General features: G+C 49.8%; 2 protein-coding genes across 7 annotated transcripts in view; one reads left to right on the top strand and one right to left on the bottom strand.

Annotated features, from left to right (window-relative positions):
• SENP2 (SUMO specific peptidase 2) overlaps window positions 1-5184 on the top strand; it is a 46018-nt gene extending 40834 nt beyond the window's left edge. Inside the window, exon 17 of one of the 5 annotated variants that reach the window (XM_079764550.1) lies at window positions 734-5060. In XM_079764550.1, the coding sequence (XP_079620676.1) occupies window positions 734-796 (63 nt within the window). In that variant the 3' untranslated portion in view covers window positions 797-5060. Of the gene's footprint in view, window positions 1-733 lie in introns of all 5 variants that reach the window. The other 4 variants (XM_079764552.1, XM_079764551.1, XM_079764553.1 and 1 more) reach the window with 4 other exon arrangements.
• A 6892-nt stretch (window positions 5185-12076) lies between these two features.
• Window positions 12077-21630, bottom strand: part of IGF2BP2 (insulin like growth factor 2 mRNA binding protein 2) — a 148630-nt gene continuing 139076 nt past the window's right edge. For both annotated transcript variants that reach the window (XM_079764574.1, XM_079764573.1), the window contains exons 12-17: window positions 21157-21225; window positions 19991-20107; window positions 16878-16952; window positions 16588-16719; window positions 14844-14957; window positions 12077-13367 (exon numbers count right to left, since the gene is read on the bottom strand). In XM_079764574.1, the coding sequence (XP_079620700.1) occupies window positions 13275-13367; window positions 14844-14957; window positions 16588-16719; window positions 16878-16952; window positions 19991-20107; window positions 21157-21225 (600 nt within the window). In that variant the 3' untranslated portion in view covers window positions 12077-13274. The remainder of the gene's footprint in view (window positions 13368-14843; window positions 14958-16587; window positions 16720-16877; window positions 16953-19990; window positions 20108-21156; window positions 21226-21630) is intronic.

A 21630-nucleotide genomic window follows, 5' to 3' on the forward strand; every position in this document is an offset into this window, starting at 1 on the left:
GAAAATCACTATTGAAGGGGTATATCCAGCTATTTATAATGAGACGCCAGGAATACCTCTAGGGCTTAACTTTGATTTCATAAAAAAGAGGACTAGTTGAGTTTCAGATGATTTTGGATGTACCTTGTATGTTCCTGCTTTGAAAATTGCCCCATGTAGTGATTATCAGTTAAAGCAGAATAACATTAAGCAAAGAATCTCATTTTTTGATGCTTTTAAATAACAAGTGGTTATTTGTTCTGAGCCTAATGACATGAGATTCGAAAGGGAGAAGTTGCTATTTGAACAGTATTGGCAATGCACAACATTTGCTGGAGCAGAAAGAAATCTGCCAATTTGTTTTTTCTTTACTTAGAGTTCAAGTTTTTCTCATAGAGAGAGCAGAATATATTAATTTTAGAATGTTTTGAGAAAAAGATATAAGTAGAAAAAGTGATCTATTGTGCTACTTCTTGGATATTCCCATTTTTGGTACATGTTTTTGTTATGAGGTTGTTGGACTTTACTATATAATTCTGCATATTTTCCTTAACATGTAAAAATACTAATGATACATATAATAATAAACATAGACCTCCTTTTTCATGGCTTCATAAGTCTGTACCAGGATGTAAAAAAGTTAAGGCATACCTAATGGACATGGCATCTTAACTTTATTTGCATGATTGCACCTAAAAGATGTTGATGCTGTGCAAGTGAATTAATGAATATGTTGTTGGTGGATTCTTTGCAGCACCAGATGCCTCTCTTCCGGAAAAAGATGGTGTGGGAAATCCTTCATCAGCAGTTGCTGTGAGAATGCCCTGCCCAGTCCCTTAGCTGCTGGTGGTTCTTTCATGGACGAACGTTTTCATATACCTCATGCATTGTGGGTTTAAAAGTCCCTGCATCGCCTGTTCTCTCACAGGTACTGAGCTGTCAGACATGCATGAAGGCCCTGCACCCTAGTGTCCTGACTTGGTATGCGGAGGGCTGCTTGCGACCTGTTTGTAAGACTGTGCCTGCTCAGAGCCTGGACTATTCAACCCACATAGGAACAAACGCTAATTAATACTTTTTTTAAAAGATTTTTTCCCCCCCTGTGAATGTGGAAAATGCAGGATTTATTCTATGAGATGTTGTTTTCTGTGTTTGTTCACGTGTATTCATTCACTCACTCATTTGCATACATAATGGGCAGTGGCTGTTTTCTGCTGCTCTTTTACAGTTAACTTTGAATTGTTTGAACTATTTATTTCTGAAAAGAATGTTAATCAAGCTGCCATTCTCTGCTGAAGATGTAGAGGGAAAGCATTGAGGGTGAGAGGAAGGAAGTGTTAATTGACTTCTCTGACCTTGGAGCAGTAGCTGCCAACTTGAAGCTGGAGGTCTTTTTTTTTTTTTTTTTTTTTTTTTTTTAGGTTTGAAAGTGCCAGGAGAAGCGCTGGGGTGTAGGGCTCTGATTGCCTTTCAGAGGAAGGCAGACTCCAGCACTGGCACTGGCAAGGTGTCGGGAAAGTGGGACTGGGGCCAAGAAATTCTGGCTGCCTAGGCATCTTCTAAAGACTGTAATGGTCATCTAGAGAGATTTCCTTTCTGGAAATGAGGTGACTGCTGCTCTTGAAACTGGATTTGAAGTAACTAAACCCTAAATCTTCATTTTCACCCTAGATCTGGTTGAGGATAAACCTCAGAATTGTAAGGGCTGGCCTGAGCTGTTTATTTCAAAAGGGTCTATTCAACTTAAAGCTATTTTCCCTCAAAGTTTTTTTTTTTTCTATATAGAAAGCTGAAATTAAGTTTTGTATTCATTAGGATTTACATCCCCCCCCCCCCATTCCACCCCTACTGAAATTTGTGGAAGAAAATTTAGTACTTGGCTCTGAGGTTACAATAATCTATTTTGCATATGAAAGTTTGTATTTAACTTTTTTGTTCATTAAAAACTTTACAGTGGTTATGCATTTTTAATTTCAGAAAGTTTAGAATTGGTCAAAACATATTTTGCAAGATCTAGTGCCTAGTGTTGCTTTTCCGATGTAATAAAAGGTTGCCTGGCAGAACCTGAGAAGTATATGCTGAAATGATTTCTAACTGTTTCCCTACTAAACTCCCAAACTTATCCTGGTACACAAAAGCAAGAGGTAAAGCCAGAAAATGTGGGCATGTGTGAGCTATGAATGAACATGTCTGCACCTGGAGGGCCCGGCGGCTGCTCAGAGGCGCGCTATTGCAGCCAGTTTCCCTGAGACATATGAACGTCTAGGTGTGGGACCTGGGGCTTGTGATGTGGATTAAACTGTTGCACCTACTTGATGGGCAGACCAGAGGACGTGTGCTTTGGTGGTGATTAAAGAAGGAGCCAGCTGTGCCACATCTCCCTCAAGCTCAGGCTGCACAGAACCATCCCTGCAGCTTCGGTTCCTTCCTCGGGGCTGTTGGAATGGAGCCAGTGAGCACGGGAATTGGGCAGCTGGCACAGCCGGAAAAGAGATTGGGTAGCATTATACTGAAAACCTGGCTCCCACTTAGCGCTAGTAAGTTCACCTGGGAATGTAGTACCTTGGTCAATGTTTGTTCCATGTGGGGTGGGTAAATCCTGTCGGGAATGGCAGTCTGTGTTCTGCCATATGACGGAGGCTGGGGGTTAATGTATTTGTATTACATTCTAAGCATCTGAGGACCTTCATAGAGCAGCTGTTTCCCAGGACATAACGAAATTGGTCAGAGCAGAGTTAGAGAATGGCATTCTACATATCCCAGACTTCCAGAAGTTAATTTGAGATACTCCTGCTTCTCTAGGCACTGACATGTCTGTCTTGATGCAGAGAAATTTGTTGGTAACAGAATTTTTATATCTAAACATTTATGATAAAAGCAGTCAGGTGATAAGTTAATGATTTTATCAACATCAATAGTGAAATTATCAATATTAAAATCAGTGAGATGATATATATTTTTTATTATAGCAGTTTGAGGGTCTTAGGCAATCTCAAAAAAATTGATTAACATAGAAAAAAACTCCACTGTTGATGAGCAAATGTCTTTCTCATGTTTGACCTTGTACCAGAGTTGGGATGCAGATGCGGGGAAAGACTTGGGGCATGTGGAAGATGTCTGGAGGGCCCCATATTCTACCTCAGTTCCCTAGGCTGCTAGACTTCCTGTCTTTTCCTCCTCTGAACTGTGAAGCACAGCTTGCCCCGCCCAATGGTAATGTTTGCCTGCATGTTGAGTTGCTTGGTGCTGGGACCAAGGTGTGTGTGTGGGGAGGATGTGTCCTTGGAGATATATTGAACTCATACAATAAATAAACAAGGTAGAGTAATTTAAGTAGTAACATTAGTACTGTAGTGCAGCTACATTGTTTAAATTGGCTTTTGTGAACTAATTGAGAATCTAAATTCTTTATGGTAGTTTCTTCGAGAAAAACTCTAAGGAACCAGTATTTAAACAAACTTTTGGTACTTGTTTTTAAGTTGGAGATCTAGCTGACTATATTCCTTTGATAATTTTTTAATTTAAATTTACCGAATATATACAAGGAAAGGGTTTGGGTGTTTGAAATAGGTGTTCATTTTACCTATTTACCAATAAATTAATCTCTTTAATTCATTGGATTTCACTTTTTTTTATTGCAACTCAATAATAAATGTATTTCATATTGTGTGGCATGTGAGTATATGTGGACACAAAAGTTTTACAAAAACATTACTTATTCTTACTATCTTCTGAATTTTATCTTGATATTTTAAAAATGTGCGTTGTGACCACCAAGTTGATTTCTAAACCCACTAGTAGATGGAAATCCACAGTTTGAAAAACACTGCTCTAAATGAACTGGCAGCAAGATGCAAATTATATTTAAAACTATAAAGCTTGAGACTGCAAAGATGTGATAAATCTGAGGCTGTTTTGAGATTAATCAGTCTAGGAAAACAGGCCAGAAGCTCAGCGGAAATGTGTGGTATAAATAGTCCTTGTTCTTTAGGGTTTTACATTGATATTTCCTAAAATCTACCTAATAAAAGAGTAACATGCTAATTGACCATATCTTTGTGATGCCCACCAGCCAATCAGGAGTGAGTAAGCAAATTAACCCAACAAAGGTGGCGGGTTAATTTGCATACACAGGCTCCGAGCGGCTGGGGGTGGGGCAGGATGCAGGCGGTCAGCACCACCCCAGCCGCTCCAGGCCTCTGGGCAGTGTGGGAAGGCGGAAAGGTGGCTCCGGCCAGAGCAAAGGCCCTGCCAGCAGCCAGGGGAAGGAAGGCCCATTCTTGCACAAATCTTCGTGCATTGGGCCTCTAGTATGTTAAGTAAAAGTCCTAATCTATGTAGAATGTAGAGCAAAGGGTTCTATGGCTCAATGAATGTGTGTGCCATGTGATGCATAGTAAACAATGAATTAATGTCTTAATCGACCATTTCTGAAAACCTGGACACTGAGCCCTTCTCTGTGACACCTGTGGAACTTGTATGGATACACTTTGGAAAGTGTCAGGAGAGGCAACACAGAGTTCTTGGAAGCAAGTGTTGCTTCCCACCCCACCCCAAGCACACATATTGCCTCCTGAAGATCATGTGGTGATCCTAAAGTCAGTGGTTCTCACTTATATTTTAATTGTATCTGTACGAGGTGTTCATAGCAGAAAAATAAAAAAATACTCAAAGAATAAGAATTTTGCAAACTCACCATCCAGAGTTAATAACTCTTTGTATTAACATTTTGGTATAAGTCGTGGACTTTGGCATATACTCCTCCATATGTGTAGTAGTGTGTGTGCTGTGTATGCTTGCGCATGTATATATTTTTGTTATTAACAAATATGGACTGATAAGGCTTATATGGCTATATAAGCCCTCTCCATTTAATTTATTTTGACCATATTTTCATGTCAATAAATATTGACATTTTAATAGCAGCATATTGTTCCAGTGTATGGCTATAATATAATTCATTTAATCCAGTATTGTTGCACACACCACACTGCACAATATTTGGGTTATGCTCTTAGGAGAAATTCTTAGAAATAAAATTTCTGACTTAAGTTATGTATAGCAATAAAATCAGGGGGGGAAAATCACCCATTGATACTTTGACTTATTCTGGCACAAGAGATTATAAATAGTCATTGACTTACTTTTTTTTTTTAAATAATAAATCTTTATTGTTCAGATTATTACAATTGTTCCTCTTTTTTCCCCCCATACTCCCCTCCATCTGGTTCCCACCCCACCCTCTGCCCTTACCCCACACACACACTGTCCTCATCCATAGGTGTACGATTTTTGTCCAGTCTCTTCCCGCACCCCCCACACCCCTTTCCCCCTGAGTATTGTCAGACCACTACCTTTCTATGCCCCTGATTCTATTATATTCACCAGTTTATTCTGTTCATCAAATTTTTTATTCACTAGATTTTTAGATTCACTTGTTGATAGATATGTATTTGTTCATAATTTTTATCCTTACCTTTTTCTTCTTCTTCCTCTTCTTAAAGGATACCTTTCAGCATTTCATATAATACTGGTTTGATGGTGATGAACTCCTTTAGCTTTTTCTTATCTGTGAAGCTCTTTATCTGCCCTTCAATTCTGAATGATAGCTTTGCTGGGTAGAGTAATCTTAGTTGTAGGTTCTTGTTATTTATCACTTTGAATATTTCTTGCCACTCTCATCTGGCCTGCATAGTTTCTGTTGAGAAATCAGCTGACAATCGTATGGGTGCTCCCTTGTAGGTAACTAACTGTTTTTCTCTTGCTGCTTTAATATTCTCTCTTTGTCTTTTGCTCTTGGCATTTTAATTATGATGTGTCTTGGTGTGGTCCTCTTTGGATTCCTTTTGTTTGGGGTTCTCTGCACTTCCTGGACTTGTAAGTCTATTTCTTTCACCAGGTGGGGGAAGTTTTCTGTCATTATTTCTTCAAATAGGTTTTTAGTATCTTGCTCTCTCTATTCTTCTGGCACCCCATAATTTGGATGTTGGTACTCTTGAAGTTGTCCCAGAGGCTCCTTACACTATCTTCATATTTTTGGATTCTTTTTTCTTTTCCGGTTGGGTGTTTTTTGCTTCTTTGTATTTCAAATCTTTGACTTGATTCTTGCGATCTTCTAGTCTGCTGTTGGATCTCTGTATATTATTTTTTATTTCAGTCAATGTATGCTTAGTTTCTAGTTGTCCTTTTTCATATCGAGGGTCTCGCTAAATTTATCGGCCTTTTCTAGAAAATTCTTGAAAAACCTTATAACCATGGTTTTGAACTCTATATCCAGTCATTTGCTTTCTTCCATTTCTTTCATTTGTGACCTGTTTCTTAGTCTCCACATTTTGGCTGCTTCCCTGAGTTGATAAGAGTGGCTTTGTGTGCTAGGTGTCCTATAGGGCCCAGTGGCTCAGACTCCCCAGTTACCTGAGGTGGACACTCTTGGTGCACCCCTTTGTGGGCTGTGTGCACAGTCTTGTTGTAGTTAAGCCTTGATTGTTGTTGGTATCACTGGGGGGAATTGACCTCCAGGCCAATTGGCTGTGAGGATCAGGTGTGTCTACTGTGGGAGAACTTCTGTGCTGGAGACACCCTTATTAGACTTGCTTCAGTGGGGCTTTGGTGCTCACTGAGTCTGCCCCCTGAGTGTGTCCCTTATGGATCTGATGAGTTGTAATCTGGATGGTCCCACTCTGATTCCTGGGTACACTGGCTCTTAGATCTCCAAGGAGGTGCTAATTTAGCCTCTGCCTGAGGCCACCCAGCAGGAGCTACGGAGAGATCTGCAGATTCCTCTTCTTTGTGTTTTGGAGGTGCCCAGATGAGGCCCAGCTGTGAAGCAATGCAAGCTGCTGTGGGGCCTTGGGCCTTCTTTTGGATGTTTTGGATCTCACTGACTCCTCTGTATGTAAGTTTAAAATTCAAAGGACCAGGCCATTCATATGCAAAAGCCTCTGCACTCAGCTTGGGTGGGGCGGAATCTCATGGCAGAGCAAACAGCTATGGCCTTGTGGGGCAGGATCACAGGGCACAGCAAACAGCGATGGCTTCCCGTCAGCTCTGCCCTAAGAGGCCCCTAGTTCTCACTGCAAGCACCTCTGAAAGCCGCCCTCAAGTTTCGCCCACTGCCAGACAGTCCAGTTTCTCCCCGTATTAGTCTGGGTCCCCAGAGTCTCACCCGGAACTGGAGTTCAGAGCTGTCAGGAGCTTTTGTCTCCCTCCCGATTGAGAAAGACAGCTGCGTACTCAGTTGCCAGCCCTCTCCTTGCGTGCGCCTCCGTACCTCTGCCTTCCACAGCTCCTGTACGTCTCAGTGTGCTTTTCTCTTTCCTTCCAGTTGTAGAATTTCCACTCAGCTAGCCTTCCTGTGGTTCTGGATGATGTCCGTTTTGTCTTTTAGTTATAGTTTTGAAATTGTTGTGGAGGCAGCAGTTTAGGTGTTTACCTATGCCACCATCTTGGTTTCTCCCATTGACTTACATTTTATAAGACATACACAATCATTACCCTCCAGCAGTTAGTAAATGGCTCATCTTTTATTTTTTTTAAATGTTTTTTATTGATTTCAGACAAAGGAAGGGAGAAGGCGGGAGAGAGAGAAACATCAATGATGAGAATCATTGATCAGCTGCTTCTGGGGGATCAAGCCTGCAACCCAGGCATGTGTCTGGCCGGGAATTGAATGGTGACCTCCTGGTTCATGGGTCGGAGCTCAACCACTGAGCCACACCATTTGGGCAAATGTGGCTCATCTTGACTCACCTTTTATTCAGAGGGGACAAGAGGCCCTGGAGTATTTTAAAGCAAAATCCCAACATGTCATTCTAGCTAAATACTTAATAATGTCTCCCTAACTTTAACAAAAAAGCCCATGTTTTTTTTACCATCTAACAAAATTAATAATTGGTAATATCATCTAATAGTTCATATCCAAATTTCTGATTGTTTCAAAAATACTTTATTATAGTCTTCTAATCTGGATATACAGTGGGCTGAATGGTAGCCTCTGAAAACCTAAGTCCATATCAATCCCTGGAATCTGTGAATATTACTTTATTTTCCCGTCACCATTTATCCCCCCTAAACCCACTTCCACTCCCCCCTCCCCCACAATCACCACACTGAATATACTTTCTATGGCAAATGATGTGATTAAGTTAAAGATCTTGAGGAATTTACCCTGGATTATTGGGTAGGCCCTAAGTGCATTTACATGCTGTATAAGAGAAAAGCAGAGTGAGTTTTGTGACAGAAGAGGAGGCAATAAAATGGGCCTAGGCACTGTTGAATTTTATACCCTTTTTTTTGGGGGGGGGGGGAGAGGGAATCTGTTTATGCATCTAAAACAAAATCTGGAGAAAGACACCCAGTGTTATAGTAATGGTGGTGGTCTGGGTAGGCTCTGTTACTTTATAAACTTGTGTTTGGAGGTTGTTATATTTTGTTTTTAACTGAAAGAGGAGGCGATGAAACTGGATGCAGAGACTGGAGTATTCCACAAGCCAAGAAAGCCTGGAGCCACCCAAGTTGGCAGAGCCTTCAGGGAGAACATGGCCCAGCTGACACCTTGATTTTGAACTTGGGGCTCCAGGACGGTAAGAAGATAAATTTCTGTTGTTTTAATCCATCAAACTTGTGGTAGCCACAGTAATCTCAGATAAACTAATATACTGGCTCCAAATAAAATAAATAGTCTTTGGTTGTCCTGATCACTAAAGGTTATTGGAGGCAAATGGGAATGTTCTTGTCTGTCAGCCACATCTGAGATTAGAGGCAGTGCCCTCAAAGTCACTCATGGGAACAAACTGCCTTGCATCTGTGCATCGTGCTTTCACAAGAGAATACAAGGAACACTGAGGTTAAGCTGGAGTATAATTTTGTTCTCTGAGGTTTTCTCTTTATACCAGCTCTTCCTGAGAGAGCTATTAACACTCCTGGCTTCTAGAAAGACAGCACCTGATGTGGCTGATGTGAGCTAGAATAGAAAATTAGGCCCATATGTAGGATGTCTTAAATTTTAATTCACCAGCACCTTAAGGGGAATGTTGAAAGAAAAGGCAGCAGCAAAAATTGATAGTAAACATCAGAATTTGCTAGTGGTAGCAGGCCAAAGGAATCTCCATCAGGCTGTAGACAATGAGAGATTTGGATGCATATACAATTCAGGCTAATCTCTAAATACCTACGGTGTGGGCTTTTTATAATTGTTACCATGGGGATGCTTCTCTTGCCTACTTTCTTCCCCAGGGATGTAGGAATGACTATGCCAAAAGCTTTTCATACTCCAGTCCTTATCACATATCTGTCTCCACAGTCACTGAGTCACTTCCATCCCAAATGGAAGCCCATTCCCTTAGAAGTCCAGTGTTTTTCCCCACCTTTGCCCATCCTGTCAAGATGCCTTCTATCTGTGGTTACTCATTTCCTTTGGTTCTGGTTGAAACCCCCCTAAACCTCTATTGATTCTCCCTTTTCTCAAGTTTGTAACTTTTCTGCTGGAACCCTTGTCTACTCTGCAGCCAGCCTGCCATCCTTCCCATGCAGAACTCCATGTTGGAGGAGGTGTCTCAAGGCAGAGCTGGGAGGGGCGGGGGGATTAACTAGGACAGAAGGGATGTTCAGGCCTCCTTACCTCACCTAGTGAGACATTAGCACCTTCAAAGCCACTGTGGGTCTTGGGTTTTCAGGGGGGTCCATCCAGAGGAGCAGGGAGGGGCTTTTTGAGTCTCAGAGGCTAATGAATTTCAAAACCTTTGTATTGACCTAAGTCTCCATTTAACAACTGCCATTTTTTACTTTTTTCATAAAATCATGCTCAATTAGGACTTTCTGGGATGCCAGGATGTCATGTCAAGACAGAAAAAGTCTGGGATTTATAGAAAAAGAAATACAGTTTGTCCGAGTCCACATGTGGTGAACCAGGCACACACGGGCAGCTGTTCTTATGTAGGTAAGACGGGGTAGGCCTTACGGATGGTCTCCTGCTCACGCTGCCCTCGGGAAGCTCAGGAGTGCCTGCATCAAGTGCCAAACAACCCAGCACCCGGGCCCTCAGAAAACGGGCTGAGAGAACACCTTGGCTAGGAACAAGCCTGCTGGCCTCATTCCTGCCTTCTGCCTCTCTGTGTCCCCCCCCCCGCCCCCCCAGTGCTGCAACCTTGGGACAACTTCTGGGTGCTTTGTCCCACGGCAAGTAGGGCATCTGTTAGCACCTCCTCACCTGTCTTTCTCTCATATGTTCAGACACGTATTTTGGAAACGGGCAGTTTAGGAGCTGGAGTTAAACCTCCAATTTTGCCACCTGAATGAAGGCCAAGGAAGGAAATCTGAGCAGCAGAGCCAAGAGGGTTCCTGCGTTGACTCTTCTCTCCTGCCCAGGTTCCTCCGCACCCTGACAGACTCATCACCAAGCCCTTGGGCCTACATTTAAAGCCCTTCCTTTAAGGGCGTGCCGTTTTCCTGGCTGTTCATCTGACATGCACACCTCAACCTGGGGAACAATTTTCAGAAATAACCCCGATTGTCAGGAGCCCGGCTTCTCTCGGGTCGGCAGACTATGTTCCATTTCCTCTGCTGAGGCCAGTGGGCTTGAGTCCTGAGTGGGGAGGGAGATGAAGCCACAGATACTTGGGTTTCGAATGGCCACATGAGGGGACAGCATGTCCCTGCCCGTATCCAATGCCAACCACAGCAGTGAGGAACCGCTGGCTTCTACACAAAAAAACTTTAAAATCAGCACCACAGATATTGAAAATAAAAGGAAAATCAGGAGTGTGGAGGGGACATAGGCAAAGAACACATTTTAAGTGAGTTAGGAGCCCTCTGTTAGAAGGGGGACGTGGCCACTGTGGAACCCATCAGTTCACCTCCTCCTGTCTCTGCTGGGCTTTGAGCCGTCACCTCCAAAAGCCTGACTGACCACCCCTGGCAGTCAAGAATCAGCTCTTCAATCCTGAGTTGCTTGGGCTGTTAGCAGCCAGCAATCTATGGTTCTAAGCTACGGCTCTAAGAACACGGGCTCATAAAGGGAGCAGGACCACTCTCATCCACCTGTTCAGATCTCCTGGAACACTTTCAGCGTGGTTTCTGGGGTGCAGGGAAGTACCTCTTCCCTTGAATTGTCAGGCACATTATCCTTCCTCTTCCCCCCCCCCCCAACCCCCCAGAAAGATAAACTCATTCCCTGGTCAGGCTTCAAGTTCATTAAGGACAGGGCTGGTCTTACCTTGCTTGATACACAGCCCATCCCTCTGGTTCGGTGGTTCTCAAATTTGAGCACCAGTGGGAGTCACCTGGAGGGCCTGCTGAAACGGACTGTGGGGCCCCACCTCCAGAATTTGATTCAAGGTGGAACCCAAGAACCCGCATTTCTAAAAAGTTCCCCGGAGCTAATGATGCTGCTGGTCAGGAGACCGCACTTAGCTTCTCCCAGCCACCTCCCGGGAAGAGCCGGCCGGCCCTGCAGGTACGGGCCACCCGCTTCCCAAATCCCCTCGGAGCTGGAACTCGGCTGACCCCTTGGGGCAGGCAATGCTTCTCGAAATAAGAGACCAAGACACCGGGATCTTGTTAGCTGGATATATTTCTTTTTTTGTTTGTTTGTTTGTTTTTGTTTTTATCACAGAACACTGTTTGCAGTAGAGGAAACTGGCATTGCAGTCTGATGGTAAAATGGCTTGTTCACAGAAACCAGTACATGTCCATCCTTTAGCGCAAAAGCCCTAATGGCACGTACCCTAGTGAGATTCAGGACATCTCCAACATCTTCTCTGTGTCTCTTGGTCGTCTTTCTTTTTTAATAAACGTTTTCGAGGTTTGTCCAAAAGAAGGCCACGTGGGCTCCTGGCTGGCGGGAGGTGACGCACAGCGGGCGGTGCACACCGGACTGTCACCTCCGGGCTGGCAGCTGATATCGTATTTTTTTTCCAACTCATTTTTATTAAAAAAATAAAAAAATGCTCCAACTATCAGTTTTACAAAATCTCTAAGGGAAACACAAGAGCAAGGTGCTGAGGTAAAAAACACCTGAGGTAGCTTTTTTTTGTGTGTTTTTCTCTTTTAAAAAAATCTGTAAATTTAACGCCCTGGGCCAACGACCTCATGTAAATTGCTATTTTCTTCCACATTTTTTTTTTCCAAAAGAAAGAAATCATTTTGCTGAAAATGGATGGCTTATACACCAAAATGTAAAAAAGACAAAATATATTCTTTCTTTGCGGGGGTTTTCTTTGTTTTGGTTGGTTTGATGGGTTCCTGTTTCCTCTTCTGAAAAGCTAGGACAAGTACCATTGACTCTTGTTCTTTTGAGTAACCAAGTGTAAGTGGAGCTGGTTTGTGTGTTCGCTTTTGTTCCTTCTGTGTGATGTGATACTCAGAGCACTGCTTTGCCTGGGGGTGCACAGATAGTGGGACTGAGGCAGAGGATCCTGGGGACTAAAAGGATGGGTGTGGAGAAGGACGGGGGGGGGGGGGGGGGGGAGGGAGGACGGGGAGAGAGAAACAGAGACAGAATTATAGAGCAGTATGCAAAAACCAGTTTAAAACCCGTGAAGCAAAGAGAAATGGGTGTGAGCTCGACAGGGGGGAAGAGTTTCCTCTTCGGACGGTATCCCTTCTGTTGACGTACACAGGTGACCCGCAACTGCCGCGAGTGTCCTGACCAGATTTCCCTCTGGGTGGATTTGTGTGGGTGGCCCTGAAGCTCCTTATAAACCATTAGACCTCCCAAAGAATGACTTTATTCTTTAAAGTCTAGAAAAGCCTGATTTCTCTTTAAAAAGAAAAAAAAATTAATACTTGATTAAGAGTTGGAGTTAGTTGAGTTATCTGATATATTATTTCTAAAATATATTAACGCCGCAGGCACCCTGTGTAACCCACAGGCCACATATCTTAACATCTTTCCCCTTCTAATATGTACACACATGTACAGAGACAATTTTCCACAAAAGGAAAAGGGTGTGAATTTTGCTTTGCTTTGAACACCTTCACCTATGTTAGTTCAACTAAAAGGGATAGCGTGGTGGGAGTTACGGAGAGGTCCGAGTGGGCGGCGAGGCGGATGGCCGGGCAGCCTGCAGAGGCCCGGGGCGGCGGGAGGCTGGGCCGAGAGCCGCTGGCCTCGCCGCCCCCCACCTCCTGGCCCCCAGGTCCTCAGGGCCTCTGCAGAGCCCTTGTGCCCCCGCAGACTTCTCGTTCCTCAGGATGGTCTTTGGTTTGCTCCCCGTCTGGCTGGCTGTGTTTGGTCTCGCTCGGTCGGGTGCCGGAAGGGCTCCGTTCACCCGCTGTTGTGCTGGTGCCCGGGAGCCTCACTTGCTGCGCTGGGAGGCGACTCCCTGAGGGTGTCTCTGCTCCTGCTGCTTCACCTGCTGCACGATTTCCCTGATCTTGCGCTGGGCCGTCTGCAGCGGGAGGGGGTGAGCGGAGAGAAGGAACCAGTTCTCAGGATGAGCCATGGGGGTGAGCCTCGGGGCAAGGAGGTGCTAAGCTCGGCAAAGTGTCACCCACCCACGACAGCCCTACGGCGGGTCCTTTTCTGCCTGGAAGTAAAGTGGCAGAATCCCCCCCACCCCCCACCACCACTCAACCTCAAGGCTGCTGGGCCAAGGATGAGGGGGTGGAACCCCCAAAGCTTCCAGCAAGCTGCTGGACAGATAGGCCAGGAAGCAGAAACCAGTGACCAGGGGAACTTGCAGAGGTCAGAGAGCACCCCCCTCCCAACTACACACACAGCGCCCAGTGCTGCCCGCCCAAGGCAGGAACCTGTGGCTCAGACAGCTGGGGGCGCTGGGGCGCTGGGGGCGCTGGGGGCGCTGGGGTGGGGCAGCTGCAGTGCAGGTGCTCTCCAGGGACAGTCAGGTCTCTAGGCAAAGGCACCGCCCTAGCTGGCTCAGCGGACAGAGCGTGGGCCTGTGGACTGAACGTCCCAAGTTCGATTCGGTCAGGGCACATGCCTGGGTTACGGGCTCCATCCCCAGTAAGGGACGTGCAGAAAGCAGCCGTTCAATGATTCCCTCTCATCATTGATGTTCCTATCTCTCTCTCCCTATCTGAAATCAATATATGTGTGTGTGTGTGAGTGTATGTGTGTGTGTGTGTGTGTGTGTGTGTGTGTGTGTGTGTGTGTGTGTATATATATATATATATATATATATATTTTTTTTTTTTTTTTTTTTTTTTAAAGGCACAGCCTTGGGAAAGCAGGCTGGCTGCTCAGACACACCTTGGATGTCAGCTTAGCTTAGACTGCCTTCCGTGGGCTTAAGACAAGGACCGAGATTGCTCGATCCCAAAACCCAGCCAACAAAAAGCATCAAAAAGAGCTGGCCCTTCCGAATGAAAGAGAAGCAGCTGTGTGGAGGCTCTGTGTCCTGGGGGTGGGGTGGGGTGGTGGTGGTGGTGGTGATGACTGGGAAAAGTAGAGGTAAGAGATACGAGAGTCTGCTGTAAGGCACTGAACCCTGAATGGTGAGATTTTGGCACCCAGGGTGGTTCTCAGGGTACAGTTGGGAACCCTAAGGGTGGGCCCTTCCGGGGTATGTCTCCCAGCAGAGGGAGGCTATCAGGCCTGAGCCGGAGGGCGAGGGGAGCCGAGTTCTCACACTTGAGCATTTCGGGGCTTGAAATGTGCTTGGCTTGGCTCCCAAGTCCTACCCTCCGCGTCCTGTGGCATGCCCGGGGGCAGGGGTGGTGAGCAGGTGGGGAACAGCCGCCCCGCCCTGCGGTGGTGCCTGAGGGCCAGGGAGAGGTTCCGCCTCGGGGGCGGGGTTGGGGCGGTGGGTATGTGCAGGGGCGGTGGCCACCTGACGGGCCACCACTAGCTTAGTCAGAGTTGAAAAGAGACTGGCAAGAAGGACCAGACCCTCACAGCACGGTACCTGGCTAGCAAAGAAATGCCCAATAATTCTGACGATCACTTCCTCGTTTTCATCCGGCGTTTGGTCACGAGGCACGATGACTTCTGCGCTGGTTAGGTTCTGCAGTTCATTCACCTGGGAAGGGAGAAAGGTGGGCTCAGGGGGGAGAGGAGAGGGGGGGAGTGCAAGGAAGGGGAGGTGCGCACCTTTCCTTCAGTCTGGCACACGCCTGGGTCTTCCCCACCCTGGTCACCTGGGGCCCTGCTGGTGGGGGCCCGGGAGGCTCCAGGACAGGGAGAGGGAGTCCATCCCCTGAGTCCATGGAGCTGCTCCATGGGGCTGAATTTTCATTCTGCAGTTCCCACCAGAGGGGTCCCCGCCCACGCTCCCTGGGGCTCCCGGCTCCCAATAACCCAGGGATGGAATCACTGCTGGACAGCTAAGGACCCTTCCTTCTCATTCCTGCCTCGGAGTCATGCTCATGCTGTTCCTACCCTGGGTGACTGTGTTCTCCCTGCCACTCGGCCAGGCCCACCTCCTTGGGAGGCCTCCAGGCCGTGGGTCCTGCCTTATCTGAACCCCATCTCCTGCAGGTGCCCTCACCCGCCGCGGCAGCACCACGCTCCTGAGGGTGTGCGCCGTGGCTCGGCCCTGTCCCAGAGCTGAGCTCGCCCACGTAGGACAGACAGTGGACAGTGGGGGAGAGGGCTGCACACAGAACTCAGTGACTGGTTCTAATATGACCAAATAGGACCTTGAAGAACGCAGGATTCTACGCCCTCGTGGTCTTATCTGCTTCCATTTGCCCACTGCACGCCAACTTGCCTAGAGCTCGGCGCGTGTCCCTGGATGTTGACCACATCTCTGGATGTGGGGAGCAACACGCATGCCACATGGCTTCACTCATTTGCCTGAAGGTAACTCGTTCTATCTAGAACTTGGCTGTGATTTCTTGAAGAGCTTTTATCTAAAGAAAACAGCATGCGCGCGCGCGCGCGCGCGCACACACACACACACACACACACACACACTCACACACTCAGGCCCACAGCGACCTCCTAAATCCCTGCCACATCCCTGCCACCTCACACGGCACTCCGCCAGCCAGCACAGGCTCTCTGGGAACATCCCAGGGGCCACGTCCCCTCCAGGTGGGTAGCTTGCGCTCTAGAGCACACCAGGGTCTGGCGGACCGCTCATATCTAAAGGCTGCAGAGTTCATTCTCTGTTGCTTTTCAAATTGCATTGTGGTAACGCCACCTTCAGGCTAAAACCTTGAATATTTTATTACAAAACGATTTCCTTCTCACCCACCACCCTGCTGCTAAACTACTCCGGGCTGCAGACCAGTCGGCCAGGTTTGGGAAATAAAGGGAAGAAGGAATCTGCAGGAGGGAGAGTTAGGGCTCTGGGCATCTGTGGGGAGAGTTTGAAGAGCAGAGAGAGTGAAATTCAGTGAAGACGGTGGTCAGCCAAAGGGGTGTCCCTGTCAGTTTCCTGCTGCTGCGTGTGGATAGAGGCAGGAGGCAGCCTCCCGTGCTCAGGGGGTGGAGGCCACTCCCCGGCAGGTCCCGAGGCGGTGCTCCTGCACAGGACCCTGGTGGTCTGGGCATACACACTGGGCTCTAGCAGCACCATGGACTGGGGCCCTCGGCTCCGAGTGCTGCTCATTACACTTGGTTCTTGCAGAGCCAATGGGGTCTGAGGGGAGTCAGGCCTGGCGGAGAGTCAGCCCCGAGATGAAGCCGGCCCTGAGCACACTCACGGTTTTGCCGCCCTTGCCGATCACCCGGCCAGCAGTGGAAGAGGGCACTCTGATGTGGGCTTCCAGCTTCACCTCCTCTTTGGGGTTAAAGAAGTTCTCTTCTTTCAGTTTCCCAAAGATCCGCCCCTGAGCCTGAGAGAGCGAGACAGGACGGGCGGGTCGCATGGCGGCCAGTCCGCGGCTTCAGCAGTGTGGCTGCGGGAATGGGGAGCCAGCAGCTGCACACCCAGCCCGGGAAGCCGTGCACAGGCGTGGGGGCTACTCCCGCCGCCTCCCAAGACCGCACTGACCTTGAACTGGGCTTCCGGCGGGCCGGTGATGATGACCATCCTCTCGCTGACGTCTGGGCCTTCCGCCGGGGCAATCTGCAGGTCAAGGAAAGGACAATGCTGCTGCTCAGCTGCACCCCCAGCCCCTCTCTCGTCTCAGCAGACGGCACACACACCAGCAAGAGGTTTCAGGGCCTCCACCCTTGTTTCGTCTCACCCCTGCCTCCACTCGGGGGCACAGGAAGTCCCTGGGTGTCTGGCTGCCCAGGGAGAGCTGGCAGCAGGCCAGTAGTCACTGCCTGTTCCTGCCCCGAGCCACCAGCGAGCCTGGCCTCCTGTCACCAAGGGAGTCAAAAGCTCTAGGAAAAGGGAGGGACAGACGGTGCCAACTGACCCAAGGCCTAGAGGGGAGGAAGGACTGGTCCACAGAGGCCTCTCCGTGGAGCCAGCTTGCAGGAGAGGAACCGTGGTGCTAAGTCTCAGCGCCCGGAGGCAGCCGCTGCAGGCGACGGCCGACCTAGAGCAGGTGCGGCCCGGAGACGGCCGACGGGCTAATTCACGACGCCCGTTGACCAAACCAGGTCTGCTGGCCTGTCCACTTCCTACTGGCTCGTGCCTGCCTGGCTCAGATTCTGCGAGAAACCCCCACCCCTCAATTGCCTGGCATTCACCAGCTTCAGACCAGAGGCTGCGGGATGGCGTTCTACAGGCCCCTCTAGAGGGCCAGGAGTAAAGACCTCCTTGTATGACGGAAGCAAATGGGACCCAGACAAGGGAGGTGACGGCCAAAGTCACAGGGTGAGCCGGGGCTGCAGCAGGACCAGGGTCTGGGTGTCCCCGGCTGGCACTGCCGACCGGATTTTGTGTGGCATCTGAAGCCTGCGCACCCGGTGTTGCGCAGTGAGGCAGGGGGAGCTCAGCTCTTGCCCGTAACCAGAGCCGTCCCCACCCCAGCTCCACCCATCCTTTCCGGGTACTGGTTAGTGGAAAGCTCTCCCCCAACGTGCCCCGGTGTGGACTCTGGGGACTGGCGAGGCAGGACGGGGCTTCTCTGGTGTGAGGTCTTGCTTCAGAGACAGATGCTTTCAAAACTCGTCCGGGCAAAGGCGATCTAGCAAAGCCCAGGTTGATTTGAAAAAGCGGGCAATTTCTCTCACAGATACTTGGCTTCCCTGGTTCTCTCTCCTCTAAGCTCCGGAGAGAGGCAGGGCTACGGAAGGAGTAGGTTGTTGGCCCAGCATAAGAGCATCCACACGCGGCCAGGCTGCAGAGCCTGTTCTGTCCCCAGGGCAGCCCTGCTCTGCCCATCACAGAGGCCATCCGCAAAGTGATGTGCCACCCCTCAACCTCTCCGGGGCGGGGAGAGGCTGTGGGGTGAAGCCCAAGGGACCAAGCTCTCTCTCACTTTCAGAAAGGACTGTTGGGAGTGATTCTGGTCTAGCACTCAGGTGGATATATGGAAAAACACTGGACCAGAAAAATAGCGTAACCTGGTCAAATCTTGGCATTTACATTCTTTTTTTAAAATATATTTTTTTTATTGATTTCAGAGAGGAAGGGAGAGGGAGAGAGAGAAACATCTATGATGAGAGAGAATCATTGATCGGCTGCCTCCTGCACGCCCCCTACTGGGGATCGAGCCCACAACCCGGGCATGTGCCCTGGACCAGAACTGAACCCAGGACCCTTCAGTCCTCAGGCCAACACTCTATCCACTGAGCTAAACAGGCTAGGGCGGTACTCACATTCTTTAGCTTTGCAGCCTTCATTAATATCTGGGTCCCAGTTTCTAACTTCTCAAAATTTACACCTAAGAGCCAGTCCTGTCCCTGCCGGCCTTGGCTGCCTCTACCTCCAACTCTCCCTTAGGGGGAAAAAAGGAGGATTTGATGAGATGACCCCCCAAGTCCTTTTTAGTTAAAATCCTCTCATTGTCTCCTGCATGGGATCTCGGACCACAGGACTGAACACTGGGGAAGGGCCTGGTGGTGCAGCCAGCCCTGTGTCTTCCACACCTACTCGGGGGCGGGGCGGGGCCCGCACAGCCTGGACCAGGTCTCCCTGCAACGCACCTGCTGGGTGCCAGCCCCCCACTGTGTGATACACCACTGTCTCCCTCCCCCCCCCCCCCCCCCAGGGCTCTCACCCTGTCTACTTCACAGGTCGGGTAAACGAGGCCTGGGAGGGGAAAGGATTTCCCTAAAACAAATTCCTTAATGCCCTCGCTGCAATGCCTGTTCTGCCCGACCCAGAGGTTGTGCCTCGGTTTTTCGCTGCAGCACGCTTGCTGAGGGAGAGATCCAGCTCTTCCCGGGGGGGTGGGGAGAGCGCAGGCATTCTCTCTCCCCGTCACGAGACTGGCTGTGCGGAATTCCGGGTTGTCGCATGGCAGCACATTATTTTAGGTAACAATGGAACCTCTGTTTCCGCAAGTGTTTCATGAGGCTCGGGACGTGCCCAGCATGCTGCCTGTGAGTCCGAGCTGATAGCTGGGCTTGGAGCAGGACCAGGCCCGAAGAATCCTTCCCTTTCAGCTTCCCTGACGAAGGCACCTTGGGCTGGAGGAGGCAGGATGTGGGTGTGTAACTGTACTCGCGGCCCCTCCCACCAATCAAGGGGCCTTCCTTCCCGCGCTCTCTGCGTCCCAGGGCTTCCGGTCAGGTCATGCCACCGGCTTTTTGTTTATCACCCGCTGCTTTTCAAAGAGTTTTTCATTCCAACTATGTTTTCCAAGTTGGAGGGTTTGTGAAGCGGAGACCAAGTGAAAGCCTCAACGCGCTGACAACGGCCAAGCGTGAACGGCGGCTCCTCTAACTTCACTCTCTTGGTTTGGGGAGTCCTCAGCCTTCAGGGGCAGGACACTGGTAACCCAGGGAGACCTGGGTGGCTCCTCTGCTAGGAATCTCTTTCCTAACGCAGTTGTTAGTTGGATAAGAAAGGAATGAGAGTGGTAAAGACGAGAGCGGGCGGGAAAGTTCTGTAGGCGAACTTGTCCCGCTCCCGATCCTGGGGGACTCTGTCCCTGGATGGCGTGGGCGTTGCCATCCTGGGGACTGACAGCGGGAACATGGGTGGTGCTGGTGGTGGTGGAGGGAGAGGGTGGGGCACAGACGCTGTGGAGAGAGATGCCTTACCTTGATGGAGGCGCCCGCAAACCGAGCCAGCTGCTTGATGTGCGTGCCCTTCTTCCCGATGATGGCCCCCACGGCCTGGGTTGGGATGAAGAGATTCACCACCTCCTGCTCCGGGTACTGGAAGGGAAGACAAGACGGAGACGGTGCCAGGGGGTGGCTCCTGCAGGGACTTACGGCCACCCACCATGGCCACCCGGTGGGGTGGCCCCACCACCAAGAAGATGGCCCCGGCGGCGCCGGATTCTTTTGGGGCCTCGAGCTCTGCGGGTGTGACGGTGCGAGGCCTGCAGAAGGAACCTGAACACACGCACGCACCACGCGCCAGTCCAAAGGCAAAGGCCTCCCGGGCATCCGCCACCCGTGTGCTGGACACAGGAAGCCGTCCATTCACAGGCTTTCTGCCACAGACGAGTGTGAGGATGTGGTCTGCCTGTCTCCAGACAAGAAACCCTTGAAATGGACTGGTCTGAGCGCGGGGCTGGGAGGCTCTGTCAGCGGGAACAGGCAGCTGCCCGGCCGCCTTGCTGCGGGAACGGCATTTCCACGGACGGTGCCCGGCCAGCGGCCTGGTGACGGCCCAGAGACGGGGGCGAGGCCACAGGGGTCTGTGCCCCGGGGTTCCCAGGTATAAAAGGACCCCCTTTGCCAGACTTTGTCCAGAGATCTCTGGAAACTCTGATCTTTAGCCCAACACCGTGGTCGGCAAACTGCGGCTCGCGAGCCACATGCGGCTCTTTGGCCCCTGGAGTGTGGCTCTGCCACAAAATACCACGGCCTGGGCGAGTCTATTTTGAAGAGGTGGCGTTAGAAGAAGTTTAAGTTTAAAAAATTTGGCTCTCAAAAGAAATTTCAATCGTTGTCCTGTTGATACTTGGCTCTGCTGTCTAATGAGTTTGCTGACCACTGGCCCAGCACAATCTCCTGATTTGACCTGCTGACCCCTCATAGGCGCCACTTTTCGCACCGACAGGCCTTGGAGCGGGCTGCACCAGCGCGCGGAAGAGCCTTCGCGCACTAGAGCGCAAGCGGTGGGCGCGCCACGGCAGGGCGCCTGGAGCACAGCACCCAGCACTCACACCGCCAGCATCGCCAGGCCGGTCCGCCAGGGCTCCGGGTGCCAGCCGCAGGGAGGGGAGGGCGGAGGGGCTGAAGCGCGGGGCACTTACCGCGTGATGGTGCGGGAACGGGCTGAACTGGTGCGGGGGGTACAGGCTGGAGAAGTATCCGGAGTGGGTCTGCAGCAGGAGGAAAAGGGCCGGTCAGCGGCGCCCTCGGGGACACTCACCAAACTCGGGGCAGCCAGGTTACCCCACCAACACAGGCTCTCTGCCCGGCCTCACGGCCCCGCCCGCCCGCACACCTTCCTGCTGCGCTGGGATCCCTGCGCCACCTTCCCCCGCAGAGCGCAGGGCCAGCCGAGGGTTTAGCATTTTTAGTCGAGACGTTTTTTGACTCCTAGGAACTTACCACGGGAGCGAGTACGCGAGCGCACCCTCCCCCATCCACACCCCCCCCACACTCCCCGCCCCCCCCCCCCCCCCACATGGTGCAAGGACAATACCCAGGAGTCACACAGAACAAGCAGGGATGCTGCTGGGAAATGAGATCAGTGAGCTCATCACGGCGTTTCAGAAGGAATG

This window comes from Cnephaeus nilssonii, assembly GCF_951640355.1.
Source record: "Cnephaeus nilssonii genome assembly, chromosome: 3".
In the NCBI taxonomy this organism is placed as follows: domain Eukaryota; kingdom Metazoa; phylum Chordata; class Mammalia; order Chiroptera; family Vespertilionidae; genus Cnephaeus; species Cnephaeus nilssonii.